Source organism: Pleuronectes platessa, chromosome 1 (genome assembly GCF_947347685.1).
Source record: "Pleuronectes platessa chromosome 1, fPlePla1.1, whole genome shotgun sequence".
Classification (NCBI taxonomy): Eukaryota; Metazoa; Chordata; class Actinopteri; order Pleuronectiformes; family Pleuronectidae; genus Pleuronectes; species Pleuronectes platessa.
The window spans coordinates 18,240,991-18,260,559 of record NC_070626.1 but is presented as its reverse complement, the minus strand read 5'-3'; the positions used below and the strand labels follow the sequence as shown (position 1 = coordinate 18,260,559).

At 47.5% G+C, this 19,569-nt stretch overlaps 1 protein-coding gene across 2 annotated transcripts in view; it reads left to right on the top strand.

Annotated features, from left to right (window-relative positions):
- The window catches only part of gse1b (Gse1 coiled-coil protein b), a 41,669-nt gene that overhangs the window by 16,028 nt on the left and 6,072 nt on the right, over positions 1-19,569 (top strand). For both annotated transcript variants that reach the window (XM_053419319.1, XM_053419326.1), the window contains exons 2-10: positions 300-497; positions 7,764-7,972; positions 13,727-13,893; positions 14,107-14,307; positions 15,579-15,746; positions 15,883-16,241; positions 16,916-17,234; positions 18,606-19,249; positions 19,371-19,483. In XM_053419319.1, the coding sequence (XP_053275294.1) occupies positions 302-497; positions 7,764-7,972; positions 13,727-13,893; positions 14,107-14,307; positions 15,579-15,746; positions 15,883-16,241; positions 16,916-17,234; positions 18,606-19,249; positions 19,371-19,483 (2,376 nt within the window). In that variant the 5' untranslated portion in view covers positions 300-301. The remainder of the gene's footprint in view (positions 1-299; positions 498-7,763; positions 7,973-13,726; positions 13,894-14,106; positions 14,308-15,578; positions 15,747-15,882; positions 16,242-16,915; positions 17,235-18,605; positions 19,250-19,370; positions 19,484-19,569) is intronic.

Here is a 19,569-nt window from a genome sequence, read left to right as displayed (position 1 = left end):
TGACCTGCCCTTCTCACCTCTCACCTCTGACCCTCAGCCATACAACTAAAGACCCTCAGCGCCTCACACCACCAATCCCCATCCGTCCCAGCTGTCACACACAGATACCCAGCACCACACTCTGTCCCCACTATCATGTGTTTGAGCGAGCAGCTACGTGCACTTCAATCTGTTCCCATACATTTGTCCTCATTGGTCTTTTCCACGTCTTGTAGATCATGTGTGTTTCTACAGAGGCCCGAGGGCAGCATTGGATATTAAACCTCTCCCATTCTTTTTTTCCACTGTCCGTTCTGTAGGCATGAGCCATGAGCCAAAGTCACCATCATTAGGAATGATCTCCACGGCAACCCGTACCACGGCGACGGTCAGCCCCCTCACCCCGTCACCTCTCAACGGTTCTATTGTAGCCAATGGAAGCCCGGCGACACAGTCTTCTCACTCCGGATTCGCTGCAGCCCTTCGTAAACTGGCAAAACAGGCTGAAGAACCTCGAGGTAAAGCCACACAGCCTGTCGGGATGGGACACTAAACATTTGCCTATGGGCACTGTAGAGTTTTAGAGTTTTTAATCCCAGAAAGAATGACAGCATAGTTTTGATGTTGTTGATTGATGATGAAATGGTCACTATTTCTGTCTTTAGTCTGATTGAATAGACAGATGTATGCTGGTTGTGCAAGCGTGTGTGTTTTCTTTTGTGGCTTTTACTTTACATGCATTGGCTGATGATATTACGTTTATTTTATCACATTTATTATGCATTGAAACAAGCTTACAGGTCATGGTTTGCAATTGGTTTTAGATTCTCTGTTTTGCTAAAAATATTATAATATCAAACAAGGATCCTAGAAAAGGGCTAAATATACTGTTCCATCCAGCCGTTCTGACCCTTACCTGTAAATCTGAGGAAGCCAGGTGCTCTGTAGCTTCTCTACGCTGAAGTGTGTGCTCACATGTATGTTCCATTTCCAGTATGTGAAGCTAAGCACTGAGCTGCTAATGGCAAAAGAGTGATATCCACACAGGATTGAATTAGTTGGTGTCCCTGGAGATGAAGGGACGAAGAGGAGCCACTCCAGCTGACCCACTTAATGCACTGTATATGAGTGCAGATGTGCTCTGGTGTGCTTGTCGATGTGTGTATGTGTTGGCTCGCCAATTATCCCTCATTCATTCCACCCTCTCGGTGTGTGTGCGCAGACACACACACACACACAGACAGCAGAATTCTCACCTCACTGTGCTCAGCTCTGCGCTGCGGTTGTGTGGGTATGAAATAAGCATGAGGTGGTTGAAAAACTGGTTATTGACGTATACAAACTATCCCTTTAAGGCTGCTTGTTCAAAGATCTTTGCAAGTGTTGTTGTGTAGATGCTCAGAGAGAGGAGATATGTTTCTAGTATACTTGATAAAATCAAAGATGTGACCAGTGACGCTTAATTACAAAAATGTGAGCGAACAAAGCAGAATCTGCACAATAGTGTGTGTGTGTATTGGCTCCACACAGGCCAAGCTACCACAGCTGTCCACCCTTGTGGTTGCTCCTAAATCAGAAGGTCCCCTCCTTACTATCTTTCCCTGGACACCCTGTTCCAAAGCCCACCGCAGACTGGGACCCATGACCCAGCAAATAATTTATTACCCAGAGAGAGAGGGAGACTGAACGTGCGCTCAGCCCCAACTTCTCCTCCTCAACTTCCTCGCAAACCTTCTCCTCTTCATCATCTCTTTTCTCTCCCTCTGCTTACCAGCATCCATCTGCACGTCCAGCATATATATTTTCCTTCTTATTTCTGTTCTTTTTTTTGTCAGTTGTAGCCGGAAAAAATAACAATTCTATAGTAATAGTTCTCTCTTAGTCATCTTTGTATAACTTATTCTTTTTCTGTTTTTCATTATGTGCTGCTTGTGCTTGTAATTCATGTTTACAGAGACCGAGAGCTCCTGAGTATGCCATATAGACACCAGAAGCTTACACCAGCTTCATTTAAAATGTTTTACTTTAGAGTCTGGCTGGTGTAGGCAGTTATGTGTGTGGGTGAGTCAGCCATCAATCATACCGTAAGAGGTGATGCTGCCCGTGTAAGGAGCACCGGCTCTAGGGTGGGCAGAGAGGCATGAGACCCCCGGAGCTCCAGTCACCTCTCTGTCTGCGGAGCCTGTATTTATAGGCAACACCCCTACACATACAAACAGTTGTCTTTGCAACTGGGTAGGCCTCGTGATTTCTTAGCATGTTGAAGCCTGCTGTCCTATCATTAGCTGCTTTGACTCCCCCCCCCCCCCCCCCCCCCTCTCTCTCTCTCTCTCTCTCTCTCTCTCTCTCTCTCTCTCTCTCTCTCTCATTATAGTATGACAGGTTGTGGCAAATTAAAGAGGAAAAAGGAGCTTACATCAGCAACCTGTGCCGATGGCGTCACAGCACTAACTCCAAGTTGTATTGCATTTTTAAAAAGCAATATGACAATGTGAACATAATGCTTTGCAGTGATTAACGGAGTCACCAGTGTCTGTAGAATAATTTGCAACTTACATTGTCATATTGGATTTGAAGTGGAATGGTTGTAGTCCCATTGAGTGGGGCCCTGCTTAAATCTGTTTCCTCTTTTTTACTCGGTTTGCATGTGCATTACAGCCACCGACAGGACTGGAGTCTCCATGCTCTCATTTATTGGCTCTTTCAGTCTCATTGTCGTCCCCTCGGGAGCCTCTGCTGAATCAAACACAACACCCAGTGTTCACATTCAGTGTACCGACCCGATCCGGCCAAACCCCATCATCTCCCTCAAGCTCTGTTTGACGCTTTGAGGTGAGTCGTGTATTTACAGTACGTGATGTGCCATGACTCAGTGGCCTGGGGGAATTAGTGAGGTTCGAGCACTAGTATCACCGCCACAGGCTGCTGAACTGATTTAAGACCCTGAGCACGGCTGCTGTTTATACACACACCCATACTCACACAGACACATACGTTGTCACTTGTCTGTGGCGAGTATAATGAATAGCTCTGTGAACTGAATGCTGTGCTGAAGAGGGGAGGTGATGTATAATGAGTATCTGAGCAGTGCAAAGGACACACTCTCATCCCATGTACACGCACATGAGCACACATACACACGGTACCATTCACATGTGCAAGCAAATAGACACCACACAAAGACACAGATTACACACTGCCTCAAAAAGGCAGCCCTGCTGATATCTGATTAATTAGGCAGATCTGGGTCTAATCCTCTCAGTTGTTTCTTCTCACAAAGTCTCAGGCACACACACACCAGCAGAATTTCATGACTGCGTTCATACCAACTGTTTTACACTGCCTGGAGAGAGAATGAAGGGAGGGAGAAGAAAGGTGAACAAGATAGATGGGATGAATTGGCTGGAAAAAAAGAAGAATCTGAAGTAATTAGTAGATTTGTGAAAACCTGAGGTGTTTGTAAGATAGGATGTGTCTGTGCGTGTATGTGAGTCAGTGAGTGTTTGTGCGCGAGTGTGTGTGGCCGGAGGCTCCCCTTGTTTATGGGAGCCCAGAGCATGCTGGGACAGCAGGGCAGTGTGTCTCTGACCTCTCCATCTGGAGCCTGCCTGGAGCTCTCTCTCTCTCTCTCTGTGTGTGTGTGTGTGTGTGTGTGTGTGTGTGTGTGTGTGTGTGTGTGTGTGTGTGTGTGTGTGTGTGTGTGTGTGTGTGTGTGTGTGTGCGTGTGCGCGTGTGCGTGCGTGTGTGTGTGTCTGTCTTGAAGGCAAAACCCTTCAGGCTGTGACTGTCCCTGAAACGCTCACAAACAAGCTCATTTGCTTTCCCCATTTCTCTCTCTCTCCATACCTCCCTCTCTCCATACACACACATACAACCCCCTTACACCTCTCAGGACGCTGTTCAGTGGGGAAGCTGAATTTAAGCACAATGTACAGTTTGTACAATCAGCAGAAAGCACAGAGATGTGCCCCTTACTTCCAACCGCCATCTTGTACCGTATTCCTTTTCCCTCGCTGGCACAGCAACACACACTGTGTGTTCTCCCCTCCCCCCACTCAGTGATGCAAATTTCAGGCTTTGTGTTGTGTTGTCAGTGCATGGCCAAGACTGTAGTAGCAGGTGTGTGTGTGGTGTTTGCGTGCATCAGTGGTTGTCATGTGTGTGTGAGTGCACATGTTGAGGCTTGTGTGTACTGGTGGGGTGGCATATGGATGCAGGGTTGGCTGGGCACTGCTATGCACACCAGGTGTGAAATGGACTGTTTAATTAAGTGCTGATGTTGTTGTAATGCATGCTGGGAGGGAGGAGGGTTGAGGAGAAGGGGCAGGGTGGGTGTGTGTGTGGTGGGGTGGAGGAGAGCACCTTCTGCCTGGCAGAGCTGCTTCTGGCTGTGCTGGGCTGTTTTGGCAAAGGTGGTGGTGGTAGCAGAGGATTGGAAGGGACCATTTGGCAACACTAATCATTTTTTGGTGCAGCAATGTCTTCCTGTCAGGGCTCAGTGATCCGGGGGGACTCCTTGCTCCAGCCCCTGGACTCTTGTCAGTGAATCAAAGAGGCTGCTGAAGAGCCATGGTGACTTTTTCTGGCTTTTCGATTGGGTCATTGGCTGAAGTAAAAGGTGCCATCTGCACAGGGACACTTGGCCACAGCCTCTGACCACAGTGTGGATTGTTTATTTGTTGCCGCTGCAGGTTCTATCTTGTGTGTGTGTGTGTGTGTGTGTGTGTGTGTGTGTGTGTTTGTGTGTGTGTGTGTGTGTGTGTGTGTGTGTGTGTGTGTGTGTGTGTGTGTGTGTGTGTGTGTGTGTGTGTGTGTGTGTGTGTGTGTGTGTGTGTGTGTGTGTGTGTGTGTGTGTGTGTGTGTGTGTGTGTGTGTGTGTGTGTTAGCTTGAGCAGTCAAGTGTGGAGGCAGCCTGGGAGAGTGGGACTGGTAATAGAGGAGGCGATAGAGAAAGAAGCCTCACATAAATCACACACAGCTTGGGACTAAGACGGTGCACTCTCCCTCTTTCTCTCTTTGCTCTCTCTCCCTCCCTTTTCTTGCATCCCCCCCGACCCCATCACCACACAACCAGCCCCCCCTCACACACAAAGCGAGTGACAATCAGTACAGCTAATGAAGTGCAGGTCGAGAGCTGATGAGCCCATTTCGACTCTGGGGATGAAAGCTTCTTCCTCACTCATCCTCCTCGCCTGCTCGTGTGGCCATCTTCTCTCTGTGTAGATGGAAGGTGGGAGGAGCATGTGGCAGAAGTGACACCAGCCTGGTGCCAATCACCTCCCTCATATTTGATTTTTCTCCCTATCAGATGGTATGATGAAATGAGGGAGGGGACAGGGCGATTGGTATGGAAATTGGAGCAAAGGGGGTTGAAAATGAGGAGAGGGAATCTTGGGAGAGAGGGATAAAGTCTTGATAAAGGAAAGAGGCTTACGGCCAACGTGGCTGTCTGTGGTTTAAACAGGAAGATGAGGGCCAAACATGAAAAGAACCACAAATGCATCCATGTAACGTCTCCCTGAGCCCTTAAGTATTGACGACTTGTAAATGGGATTTTGAAATTTGTGCGTTTGGAATCTGATCTGTGTCTGGCCGGCTGGTACTGTGTTAAAGAACAGAGGGGAAATGGAACAAGGGTTTATTGAGATGAAGTGGTGGGTGGGTGGTTGTGTGGTGGTGCGAACCATAGAGCTATAATAGCTGTTTGTGTGTGGTCTGCATTTAGAGGAAGGATGCTGAGAGGTACGGGCAGAGGCTGCAAGAAGAGAATGAAACTGTCAGTCGGGCGACCCCTTGTCACTTTTATTTCCTTCCATCATCGACTCACCTGCCTCTCTCTTCTTCCTCTTTTTAATTATTTAGTCTCTGCCAGTCCGCTCTGCCTCTACACGGAAAACGAGGAGGAAGAGGAGAAGATGGGGGGGTGAGAGAAATAGATGGGAACAGAGGTCTGTTGCTTAGCAGTTCAGAGTCACTGTGATCAGCGCCCCTCCTCTCCTCTCCACATCCCCCCTTCTTTCAAGCCTTATTTGTTCCCCCATCCTCGTGTATGCATGTTGTGTATGTGTGTGAGGTGAGTGAATAGGCTGTGACACTAGAGCTGTATTAAGTGTACACCCAGTCCCCAGGCTGAGTGGGCTGCTATTGATTGGCCTAGTCTTGCAGGGCAGAGTAATGGCTCTCCGAGGTGAGGTGTGTGTGTGTGTGTGGGGGGGGGGATTGGGCCACTAATTGCCAATGTGCAGACAAGATATGCCCCCCACACCCACACTCCCACCATATCCCTCACCCCATCCTTGCCACCCACTCACCCGTCTGCACCCCTTATCTCTCCACTCTCCCCTCTGCTCCCGTCTCTCGCCTCACCTCCGCCGCACCACTATCTCACTTGCTGCGCCCCCCCCCCCCATCGCTCCCCCATCTCCCTATAATTTTTCATTTTCATGTCTCACCTCACATGTATCATCACCATCTTTTCTTCACACATCTTTTTCTCCTTTCCCCCCCCCCACACACACTGACACATAGATTTTCAGATTTTCTCTAAAGCGTCACCTCGCTGCCACTATTGATTCCTTCCATTATTTAGTAGTATTAGTCAGAATGAGGTGTTTCAAATCGGTCGATACCCCGGCTGCACCGACCAATCCGCGGACATTGTTAGGGTTGTGTTGCCACGGGAACAGTGAAGAAATGGCGGCTGGGTGGAGATCTGTGGTTGCTCTTTTTTCTGCTGGTGATAATTGGAGAGGAAGTAGACCTGAAACTGGCCTGAGGTTTCAGCTGCCTTTTTTTTTTTCATGGCTGCTTGCATGCACGTTGACGATGCATAAAAGCACACTACCTGCACATTCACACACAACAAAGAACACATTGGCTGCTGTCCTTGATGCAGCACTGAAGTGTGTGTCCCATTGAGAGGGTTGTGACCCAGTTTGACTGTGTAATGCTGGGCTTCGCTCTGAGCAGAGGAGACTCACAGCAGACTCTACTGTCAGGGGAACAGGAGGAGGCTGGGAGAAGAAATGGGAAATGTGTAACACACAGGTTAAAAAAGAGGGAAGAGAAAGATAAGGTTAGACGAGGAAAGAAAAACACTGAAGGAAAGGGCAGACAGAGGAAGAGAATGTGCATAATGCAGGGGGTGAGGCAAACACAGACATTAGGAAAGATGAAATTGCAATGATATAAGTATGTGAATGTGAGCATATCATATAGCTTTGCGAGAGAAAGCGAGATGTGCAGAAAGCGAGGCATGCGACCAGACCGTGACCCTGGGTTTCCCCGGAGGGCTTTGTTAATGTGGCACCGCTACAGTACAGAGAAGCTCATTGGGCCGGCTTTTCACCACCTGCTGTGTGGCTGTGTGTATGTTGAGGGGGGGGGGGCTGTGCCTTGCTGCAAGCGCCACTGACTGTATACACGTCTAGTGTGGCTTTTCTCTCTCAAGCAGCGTGTTTTTGTGGTGTGTGTGTCCTGCATGTCAAGGCTGTGTGACTGTCACAGGGCCGCTCATTCTGATCACTGTCACTTCATAATAGGGGCCTAGGGCCATCCATCTGCCTCTCTCTCTCTCTCTCTCTCTCTCTCTCTCTCTCTCTCTCTCTCTATGCGTGTGTGTGCACTGCTGTTATAGGGCTGCAACCTCCTTTCATTCCCTTATGAAGGAGCCATGGGATCGTAGCGTTGTTTTATTTGTCTTTTGTTAGCAAAACAACACACACTTTTATAGATACCTGTTTTCTTTCACACTGCTCATGTGATTACTCTCTGTCTTTCTCCAGCTGCGTCCTCCATCAGCAGTGAGTCCTCTCCAGTGTCCTCCCCGGCCACCAACCACAGCTCTCCAGTCAGCACACCCAAGAGGGGCCCCCTCGGTCAAGGGCCAGTCCTGGGTCCCCCGGTGGGCCACAGCGTGCCAAACACTCCACCTGTAGTCACCATTGCTCCAACAAAGACCAGCAACGGCCTCTGGAGGAACGAGGGACGCCAGGTAAAACCACATCCAGACACCTCCTCACCCTTCCTTTTCATATTTTTTCCTTTCTGTGTCTTATCTTGTTGTCCAAGCAACATTCTAGTGATCTCATTCTTCAGCTTGCCCCCTAGCACAAACATGAGCACAGACAGGCTCTCGAGGGATTACTGGATTTTTTATCTGGCCTGGAACCAGTAGTGAGGCATTATGCACTTGACATATGTACATGTGACATAGCGGGTCTATGAGTGTGTGCCCCCTCCCCTCATCACCACCACCCCCCACGGCGCCATGCGTTAAACAATGCCAGCTGCCACTGGGACGTGGAGGTGACGGCCTCAACGGCAGCTAACATCTGTGCCCCTCCAGCCCCCCCTCCTACTTGGCCCTCTTGCCCTTGGACGAGCCCCTCCCAAGTCCCCAGCCTTTATACCCCCCCCCCCCCCCCCCCCCTCCCAACAGCATGTCCAGCCTCACCCTATTCACTCAAGCAGCCAAGTGCATCCTCTGATTCGTCACCCCGACACCCGCTCTCTGTTACGTAGAGGGGAGAGAGGAGGAGAGCTGCTTGCTTTGATAAGGAGTGGATTATGGATTACGGCCTCGCTCTAAGCCTTGTTATCTCAGCTCAGGGCTAGTGGTCGAGGTCCAGCACACAGTTATGAACGGCACCCGGCAACACGCAGAAACTAGGTGAGACACTTTGACGGTTCCCCTGAGACGGGGGAGAAGGGGCACGGCGAAGGGTGAGCGAGGAGGTCAGTGTGGTAACATTCAAGCTTTTGTCCCCCCCCCCCCCCCCCCCCCCCCCCCCCCCCCCTCCCTTTATGGAGTGACCCCTCCGTAGTTCAAGGGTCAACCAGAAGTAGGAGGGGGCTGCAGAAACAGGGGAGCTCTCCCAATCATGTCACCCCCTTTTTTTTCTCTTCGCCATTCCTTCTGCATAACAAGTTTCAAAGTGCCACAGAAGAAATAAGGGACAGAAGCTTCCGCCTCTACCTTCCACATATATTGTAGCTAATCCCAAATGTATACTGTGGTTAAGTGCTTTTGCATGGTGGCTCTCTCTCTCTGTGTGTGTGTGTGTGTGTGTGTGTGTGTGTGTGTGTGTGTGTGTGTGTGTGTGTGTGTGTGTGTGTGTGTGTGTGTGTGTGTGTGTGTGTGTGTGTGTGTGTGTGTGTGTGTGCAAGAAGTCAAGCATGACTCCAAAAGGTTGTGTCACTGAGTTTCTGGTGCCTACAGCAGCTTGGGGCCACCCAGCTGAAGAATGGAGGAGGTTAAGGTGTGGACAAGAGGTTGCGATGGAGGGGGTAAAGGTTGGGGGTAGAGGTTGGGGATGTGGTGCGCAAGCTGATGTCATAGCATCTCCTCTGTTTCTGTGGTGCTGCTTCAGGGAGCACTTACAACTCTGGTAACAAAGGGCTATGTGGCTATAAAAGACATGTATGCAGCTATCAAAAGGCCCGTCTTTAACAAAGAGGATACTGTCTGGAGCTTTGTTAACATCACTAATGGTTGATGAGGAAGAATGCATCAGTGCGTTTACCTTCTGTCATTGCCCTTTACAATTGTAGTATTCTAAAACCTTCTCTGGCTACAATCAATACTACTATGTTTTTGTTTGAAAATGGCATTTTCAAATTAAAATGATCTCCATCCACACAAGCGTTTTGGCTCTGCATCAGTATTAATCTCCGTTTTAAAACATATTACACGACCACTCACTTACACTTGACATGCACCTGGTGGTGTAAACAGGGAGGCATGTTCGTCCCACTGGACAAGGGAATTGTCACAGATTGCACGAATTATAGCTCGTCCCCTACATCATTGTAAGATCCTGAATATAACTACACAAAAGCTTTTTGCAAAGACAACGGGGTCAGTAAAGCTTTTAATTGATTATCTATGTTGCGTTCTACACTGGTGGCCGAGGCTAATCCAGGTTGTTATCATCCGGAAGGGGGTCATGTGATAGGAACCTGACTAATTAGCAAAGGCTAGGTCATGACCGATCCAGACTGAAAAACAGCCGGCAGCATTTGCAAACCACTCTGATTTAGCTGTTGTAAAACTCTGTTGCATTGTGGAGGGCAGACGTATCTGTAGAAGAGCTCATGTGTTCGCGTATGACAACGTAGTAGTGTGGATGTAGCATGTGTCTCCAATATTTATGCAATTCTTTAGTTTGGGTTAAGTTACATGTGTTCAATTTCATGCCAATCCTGTGTTTTACAGGAAATGCACAGTGTTGACAAAAAGTGTGATGCAGAATAACTAGAAATGAAGATATGAAGACAAGAGGAGATTTTGACAGAGGGAGGATAAATAGTTACCTACAGAGGCTGTTCTCTGGATCCCCTGTAAAGCTTGTCTGTTGCATGTGTGTGTGTGTGTCCTAGTTTGTGCGTTAGAAGGGTTGATTAGTGTCTCTCTGGTTGAGATATTAGTCTTTCTTTCAGAGGGGGGTGATGTGCAAGTCAGTGAAGGGGGGAGGGCCTGGTGTGTTGGCATTTTGCTTTAATGACTGCAGGAGTCTGCTCCCGCTGCTGCCTGTAATTGCTTTTTAATTGGCAATTTGGATTCATGGCTCCATCTGAGAGGCGTAAACGAGAACTCTACAATGCACGGGGTCTCCCACCCTCACTGGGGGTTACAGGAGCCTGGCTCGCACAGAGGAAGATGCCCTGTTAATGGATGTGTCTTTGAGTCTGAGTGCTTGTATTTGTGCTCTGTAGTGTGTATATGGCCGGCTGCTGTTTATTAGTGTGTGTTTGAGAATGGAAGGCTGCTTTTTTTGCTGGGGTGAGGGGTCAGAATGGGATGGCTGGTTGGATGCCCGAGTGTCTAAGGTGCCTCTCTAATGGGATCAAAGCGTTCCGTCTCTGGCGTGTGAGGTTTTTCAAGGTTCTGGCCTCTTACACCCACACCTATGCATGTTTTTTTGTGGCATATATTCTATACACAGACCTGGATCAGGCTCTGACAAAAAAGATGACACCATAAAGATGCAACATGGCTGCCACATGCACTCGTAATCATTAACAAAAACCTTCTAAATTCATGTTTCTTGATCATCTCCTATAGAAGAGGGATTTTTGGCTTTCAATAAGAGTATTCATTTTTTATATGAGGAATGAAAAGCCAGTCAATTGTAAAACTGCAGAAGCATTGCAATGCTTTGTTGTTTTACCAGCATCTTTGTTCTATCGTCTTATGACGGAATTCCTGTGAAATGTTGCAGTTCAGTAGAAATCTGTAGGGACTCTAATCATGTTAACAAAAGAAATATGTCAATCATCTTGCAAAGCTACAAATGTTGTATGTGAAGATAATGGCAGTAATTGATGGGCCTATCATGTAGAATCCTGTAGGAGCTAATGTGCTAACTGAAGCAGCTACTTAAAAGAGTAAATATGAGTCCAATTAATTGTAGCGGTCGTTCCAAACAAAAGGCAGCGTTAGTATTTTTTTACAAAGAAAGACTTGAAGCAATTGTCAGCTATGTTGAGAATAGTCTTTGGGAAGGTACCCCGAGCTGTGTTTCAGAAATCAAATTTACCAACTGCACCTTTAAAAACTTTAAAAAACAACCCCATTTGATTGATGTCAACTGCTGGTCACCAGGTTAATACCAGATGGTCAGTTTTCATCGAGATTTGAATAGATTATAGCAGATCTCTGATGTATTTATGTGCTGAGCAGGTTCTCGTGCTTTAATTCGTCATTAAAAGTAATTAGCGGAAGTACCGAATAGATTTGGTTGTTCTCTGCTGTGGCAGCCTGAGGGTTGAAGTTAGAGCACATACAGAGTTCAAGGTGTAGTTGAGCATACAGGCCAAGGTGCTGGCCTCTCGTGATAAAACACAAGAGACATGGTGTAAACATACATCAACCTGTAGCATCAGATGAGATAAGGTAAACTTTACTGCTGGGCAGCAGAAGGTAAACAAGAGAACATGTGAAAGTATAAAATAGATAAGAAAAAGTAGGACATAAAAATCAATGTACATAATTAAGCCTTTCACTATACAGAACATTGTGGGTAGAGAAAAGTACTTGAGTAAAGTGCAATTCTTTCCATCAAGGAATGATGACAGTAAAGCAGTTAATTACCTGACAGACAGTTTGATAGAATACCAGTCACCACTCACATGCAGTAGATCTTTTTGATAGTATATGTGTGCGTGGCCTCAATGGTAAAGTTCATGTTGTTTGAACATAGAAATTTGAATAAAGGTGGATGTATATTTGCCTGCCACAAATATCTCAGACTTCCACAGAGCCGGCAATCGTTTGTTTGTAAAGGCAGATAAAGAAATGAGAAAAGAGGAAGCAGCAGTGTGCAAACCGAGAGCCGTGCATTCTGTGGTTTGCATGCTACTGTCTGATATTGACTTCTTTTGACATATATGAACCTGTTTTCCAGTCGGCTGCTGATTGGGAGGGACCGTCCACCTTCTCCCCTGTGCTCATAAAGCTTTGAAAGCACAGGGATGGAGTGAGCGCAGGGGTGGTTGCGGGGAGGGACAGAGGGGTTTGAGGGAATAAAGTGCCTCCCTGTCTAGTGAAGTGCAACCAAACAACACAGAGCAAGCTACCAGAAAGTGGGAGGGCTGGGAAACAAAGGGGGATGCGGGGAGTCTGAACATTAGAGGCAGTTAAGATTGGATGTTGGCGCATCAGTGTCATTCTGGGTCAGTGGCTGCAGAGGAGGGAGTGGAGGTAATGGCTCACTAAATAGGATTTGTTTTATCAGGCTGCAGTGAGAGAGAGGACAGTGCCGCTGTAAGGTCTCTCTCTAATCCCAGAGGTTAATTCAGCGGGGCAAGAAGTGCCCTCTCCTCTCTCTCGCCCTTTTTACGGCTTCATCTCTCTTCCCTTTCTTCCCTCCTGATTCTTTCCAGTCGCTCGGCCGGTGATGAGATAGTTGTTCTGCCACTCCAATAAAAAAATCCTCCTCAACTGTACACACCCCTATATAAACCCTATCCCCTTCTCCAATTTGAGTTATGAATTTCCCCAGCTCTGCGTTTTTGCATTTGTAGGCCGAGGGAAACCAAACCTCGAGAAAAAAAATGCTCTCCCACTCGCACAGCAGGACGCCTTTGTAGCTCTGAAACGGTGTGTGTGTGCCTGCTGAGTGTGTGTATGTTTGTTGTGGGGATCGAATAAGTGAGACCAGGCTCGCTGCCAAAGGGAGAGAGGGAGGTGAAAGAGAAGAAGAAAGAAAGAGAGACCGCGAGGTAGAGGGATGTTGCTTTTTAGATTTTCTTGTCTTCCTCTGTACATGTTGGTGGGCAGGTTATATTCGCACACAAACATACACACTCATTCAAGATCAAAATCGTATTCTCTGTGGAAGCACTGCTTTTGTGCATCTCCCACATCCTCATCGATCATACAGACGGCATCTTTCTCTTTCAATTTAAGGCTGTTTTAAACCCTTCTTATCCTGTTTCCTTCATTTTACAACAGATTTCCCTCGAAGAAGCGTTCCATGTATATTTACAGGGGTTGTTGCATGTGTGAGAAAGTGGTTGAAAGTTCCTGAGGTCGGAATAGAGGGCGAGTGAGGGAGGCTGCGGCGCCACACACAGGCCTATTCTTTCCCCCACCTCCCCCATCCTTGCCCCCTCACAGGATGGGCTTCATGAGACCTGACAACCATGACGGTCACAGGTTCCAACGAACAATGACCAAGAATCTCTCTCTCTCTCTCTCTCTCTCTCTCTCTCTCTCTCTCTCTCTCTCTCTCTCTCTCCCCAGTCTGACTCAGGGCCTCGTGGGGCCAGCAGGGAACGTTTGAGTGCCGAGGGGACCCTAACCCAGGAGAAGGGTGGCCCCTCTATCCCGGCCCACCTCCTGGGAAACCCCTATGCCTTCGGTCTCAACCCCGGTGCTGTCATGCAGGATTCACGTTTCCAGCCCCTCAAGTGAGTCACACACTGCTCTGCCATTTTTCTTTTTTTCATTCTGAACGCTCTGGTATATGATCATTAATGAAACTCATTGGAATAAGCTGCAACAACAATCATTTGTCTTGTTGATTCTGCTGAACAAATATTTGTATCCTGTTTCTTTTTTGCAAAACATTCAACTAATATGTTCTGATCTCTGTTGTTCCTCTACTGCTTCTTTATCTTCAGTATGCCCAGACAGATGTCTAACGCAGGGCCCCCTGGTCCTATACCAGAAGAGTACCTCCGTGGTTTCCGGCCCTACGCCACGGCCGAGGATGCCCTCCGCATGCCCTCGTTGCCCCTTGGCCTGGACCCCGCCACTGCAGCCGCCGCAGCTGCCTACTATCACCCCAGCTACCTGCCCCACCCCTCCTTCACACCATACAGGTAGGCCTCTCCACTCTGTCTTTTTTGTTGACGTGGCACCCATTTCCCTCTGAGAGCAAATTGTGCAAACCAGTGCATGTATCCGAACTAAGTATTTGCACTGCTTAGACTCAGCAGTAAATGCGTTTGTGTGAAGCTGACCTTGAATAGATTTTCCCAAGGTTGTAATATTTTATGTTGATTTTCTTTATTTGTATGTTATTTAACTGAGGAAGAGGTTTTGTTGAGCCTAAGAGAGATGGAGTTTGCGTATGTTTTGAAGATACATCAATTTATAACATGTGCAGTTTTCCTCTACTTTGCCTTAATTTGTTATAGTCATGGATAAAATTAAAATATCCGAAATATTTGCCATTTAACTCTGTTTATCTGGAGGTTGCTTATCAATGCTTTTTGACAAATGACCATAAAAAAACAATTCAAAAATCTGAAATGAGATTTGACCTGTTTGCCACTTTTATTTGTGGATTTTTCAATTCAGAAAATAAGAATTTGTTATAGGTTATATGGGGACCTTCTTTCATCGGAATGCCAGCATACACTGACATTTATTTTTTATGTAGGATTTACTTAATCTTCTTGTGTCAAGTGGCTGCACAAAATAAATGTATCTAAATCTAGAGTTTCAGTAATTTAAAGTTCATTTATAAATATATGTATGGTTCAATTGCACATTAAAACCTATTAAATAAACCCGATCCAAACATGCAACATATACAAGGGGACAGAATCCTTCTTTTCAGCGTAGTAATCATACAAAAATGGATCATACTGAAATAACCAGCAGTAGAACATTTTGGTTTGCGTGTGTGCGTGCGTGTTAGCATGCGTGCGTGCGTGCGTGCGTGTGTGTGTGTGTGTGTGTGTATGTGTGTGTGTTGACAAGGGCCCTTCTTGCTTTGGGCCATCACACAGGCTGCGTGCCCCTGGTCTGTCAGCACAGCTAGATCACAGGACTGCAGCACCCATCACACACCGCGCTGTAATGGATTTAATGAGGGGATGAGTGGTGGATGTCATACACATACACACAGAAACGCACAGTTGTGCATTAGCACACAGTGCAGTCTCTCGCTGTATCTGCTGGGTGGTGGTGATTGAGGTTTGCCGAGGGGCGCGGCTGCTTTCCTGAAAGATGGACGACCCTGTGATGTCCCTTCTTTGGGAGATGGAGGAACACAGGTTAATGAAAGTGAACGCTGCACCGTCACACGGGGAGACTAACCTCTTCTCTTTCTCTCTCTTTTTTTATTGCAATCCTTATCTACCAGGATGGATGATCCATTCTGCCTTTCTGCTTTGAGGTCACCTTTCTATCAGCTGCCAGCAGGGGGAGCTTTGCCCCCCATGCATCCCTCTGCTGTTCACATGCACCTGCAAGGGGTCCGCTACCCCGGAGATTTCACACACCCTTCACTGTCAGCACTGCAGTCTGAGAGGTAAAGGCCCCCCCACTCACACATACAAGAACATGTTTAGATATCAGCTGTGATTATGAATATCTCAATTTAATTTCAAATTTAACGTCCATTTTCTCTCTGCCTGTGTTTCCCCTGACCACTGCTTTTTTTATAGGCTCCACCTGGAGGATGAGCTGCGGCATAGAGAGAGGGACCGCGAACGGGAGCGCGAAAAGGAAAGGGAGCGCGAGGTGGAGAGGGAGAAGGAGCGGGAGAGAGAACGAGAGAGGGAGCGGGAGAAGGAGCTGGAGAGGGAGAGGGAGAGAGAGCGGGAGCGAGAAAGGGATCGTGAGAGGGAACGAGAGAAGGAGAGAGAAAGGGAGAAGGAGCTGGAGAGGCAGAAGGAGAGAGCGCTGAGGGAGAAGGAGCTGCAGGCATCCAAGGCCATGGAGAGCCACTATCTGGCTGAGCTCCACGCCATCAGGGGGCAGGAAGACCGAACCAAGCCTGAGAGACTCACCCCGAATCGGGCTGGTATGTGTGTGGCTTCCCCTGGAGCTTCGATTCACTTTGATTAGATTAGATAACCCTTTATTGTCAGAGTCTCTTTTGAAAATTGTCTTGCATCCCAAGATGTCCATAGCCTCACATAAAGACAAACATATAATAACATAACAGAACAAAAAAAAATGCATGTACAATTGTCCACAAATTAATTAATAGAAAGAAAATGAATCTGCAACAATTGCTGCAGGTTAATAATGTATAGATATAATCTGAAAGAATTCTTCATTAAAATACCTAAAAACAACGAGACCTATATTATATATTTTGTTGACTTGTGTACGTACATTATGACAAATGTTTCCAAAATGTTCAGACCAGGAAAATCTTTTATTCAAGGTATCTTTTAATCGCATCATATCTGTAAAAACACACTAATAGCCAGTCAGCTGTTTTTTCTTCCCCTGAAAACATTACCTGATCCGTGATATGTCTTACTCTCCTATGAAAGTTTTGGGATTTGGACTGTTGGTCACTTAGAAGTCTTTGTTATCCACACTTACGATGCGCATTTCTAACTATTTTCTATCATTTTTATACAAACCCATGCCCTGATGAGATGAGAAAATAATCTTCAAAGGAAAATAATTGGTTGGAACCCTTAAATAACCAAGTGTCTGACCTTTCCCTCTCTCTCTCTGCAGATAAAACCAAAGAGCCCGCCCTCCCCGCTCCCAAACCCGTCCCGCCAGGACTCCACTCTTCCATGGTTCAATCGCATCATCCCATCCCCGGTTTGATCTCAGGTCACGGACTCTTCATGGGGCCCGGCGCAGTCGGGACGGGGCTCTCTGCGGCCCTGCTCGCTCAGAGAAACAACGAGGAGGAGAGGTGGCTGGCGCGGCAACGTAAGCTGCGGCAGGAGAAGGAGGATCGTCAGTACCAGGTGTCTGAGTTCCGTCAGCAGGTTCTGGAGCAGCACTTGGACTTGGGCCGGCCGGCTGACGCAGCAGACGCACACAGGTGGGTCAGACAGAAATGTGCTGATAATTCAAACCTACTTAGATTCAGTAAATCATACGATGCAGAAGCATTCATTTCTGGTTTGCAGTTGATAGAGACGCGCTGCACTAAAAAGGTGTTCATGATTTCGGTGCACACCTTATTCTTGGGGTGTTCGTCTGTCCCTGCTCGCCTGATGGGGACAGTTGTGCTTTTGTTTTGAAGCCTCAGAAGCTGGCAGGCTTTAGAAGTTTGTTTTCAGGCAGGGCTGGAAAGAAAAGATGAACCCTGTCAGAAGCATCACATCCACTCTATTTCTGTCCTTGCTACCTTCCAGGCCTGACACGTAGGTAAACAGGCAGCTATGTTTAGATGTCGACGTAGGGTCCTGATGAGTGCTGCTCCATGAGAAGTGGGCAGCGGTTTAATACAGGCAGCAGGGTAGGACGGCTAAGATACACAAAGGCTAATTCTTAGCTAATCCTCTCAACCCTGCACGGCCTAAGCCCCCGACTTACCCTGCTTTGTTACTGTGACTGTGCTTGTGTTGTTGTGTGCGATTTAGGAGTGAGGTTGTGGTTAATGCTGAACTCTGAGGACGACAACACACACACACACACGCACGTCTGCTATCAGTAACCCAATGGTATAATCGCAGAATCACAGCTCATGCAGAATCTCTCTGCAGATTTCGGATAACACACGCATTTGCTTACACACACTCACACAACTATGAAATGCAAACACAAACGGGAAGCACAGATAATTTGACTGGTCATGCAGCTTGCACTCATGCCAGGTTTCATTTGGAAAGATGCTCCAGACATTACCTATCAACCATCTGCTTTTCCCTCTTCCTCATTTTTGCTTCTTCTTCTTCTTCTTCTTTTTATCCACCATACCTTTTATCAGCTTCAGCCTCATTCTCCCTGTAGATTTATTATTCTTCTGTCTAATATAATTAAATGTCATTCCTTTCTAAAAATCCATCATTCTCCTCACCACTCCAATGTAAGTCCTATACTTCTCTGCCTGTCTGTCTGTCAGGAAAACATTTCTCCTGGCCCTTCTGAACTTTCTCGCCTTTCCCTTCTCTCCCTCTCTCTATGTGTGTGTGTGTGTGTGCGCCACACTTCAAGGGCCTAACAGATCAAACCAGGCCTGTATATCTGGAGGACAGTGTGTGCCTTGGCCACATCCTCAGTCTGCTCTGGGCTACTCTGTCTGGGCTTGATAACACTGCTTTGTAAAGACACACACACCCACAGACTTACTCACAGGGTGTGTGTCATTGCGTAGAATGTGTGATTGGGAAACACAATTTCTCCATATGGGCATTGTGCTCTATGTCTAACAGCTATGCACCATCCCTGTTCCATTGTGTCTCCACAGATCCATAACAAATCACCATGAACCAGGAAGCCGTGACCTGCACGCTCACTTAGGTGCACCTCCTCCCCTCATCTCCCCCAAACCTCCACAACCACCACGCGAACACCACCCTCCACCTCCCACCACCCTGTGGAACCCCGCTTCTCTCATAGAAACAACCTCAGATTCCAGACGTAACCACGAGCCCTCAGGGATGGGACACTACGAGCTCAGTCGGCTGCCTTTGGGGCTCTCCAAATTTGAGGACGGAGCCCGTAGGAGAGACGGGGGAGCAATGGAGAAGTACACCCAAATGAGAGGTCCTCCTGGCCTGACGGAGCCCAGCACATTCCTTGCTGATCTGGAGAAATCCACACAGTCCTTCTTCAGCCAACAGAGGTCATCGCTGTCGCTGTCCAGCCAGTACGAGCTGGAGGGAGCTCTGAAAGGCAACGCTGGACAAAAGAGCTTCCAGGGACACCCAGGGCACAGTAGACACGGACAAGGGCTAGGACTAATCGCTGGGTCAGGGACGGGACAGGTAGCTACACTGGGAATGGGCCCAGAAACAATGCTGATCTACGATGAGTACCTTCAGCAGCACCGAAGGCCAATCAGCAAGCTGGACCTGGAGGAGAAGAGGAGAAGGGAGGCGAGAGACAAAGGTAAAATAGGTCTATTGTTAACTACCCTCTGGAATTCTAGCCACAGCAAGGTTAATGTGGTATATCAACTTTTTAGAGAATTTAAGTGCAGCATCAGTAAATGCGTTTGTGTCTGCTGCAGGTTATTACTATGAGCTGGATGACTCGTATGATGAGAGTGATGAAGAGGAGGTGAAAGCCCATCTCAGGAGAGTGGCAGAGCAGCCCCCACTCAAACTGGATGACTCCAGCGAGGTAAAGCACAGCTGCCAGCACACACGTCTCCTGTGTCTTCCATGATGGAAGCACAAACAAGCACTCGTGATAAAACATTGCAGTAA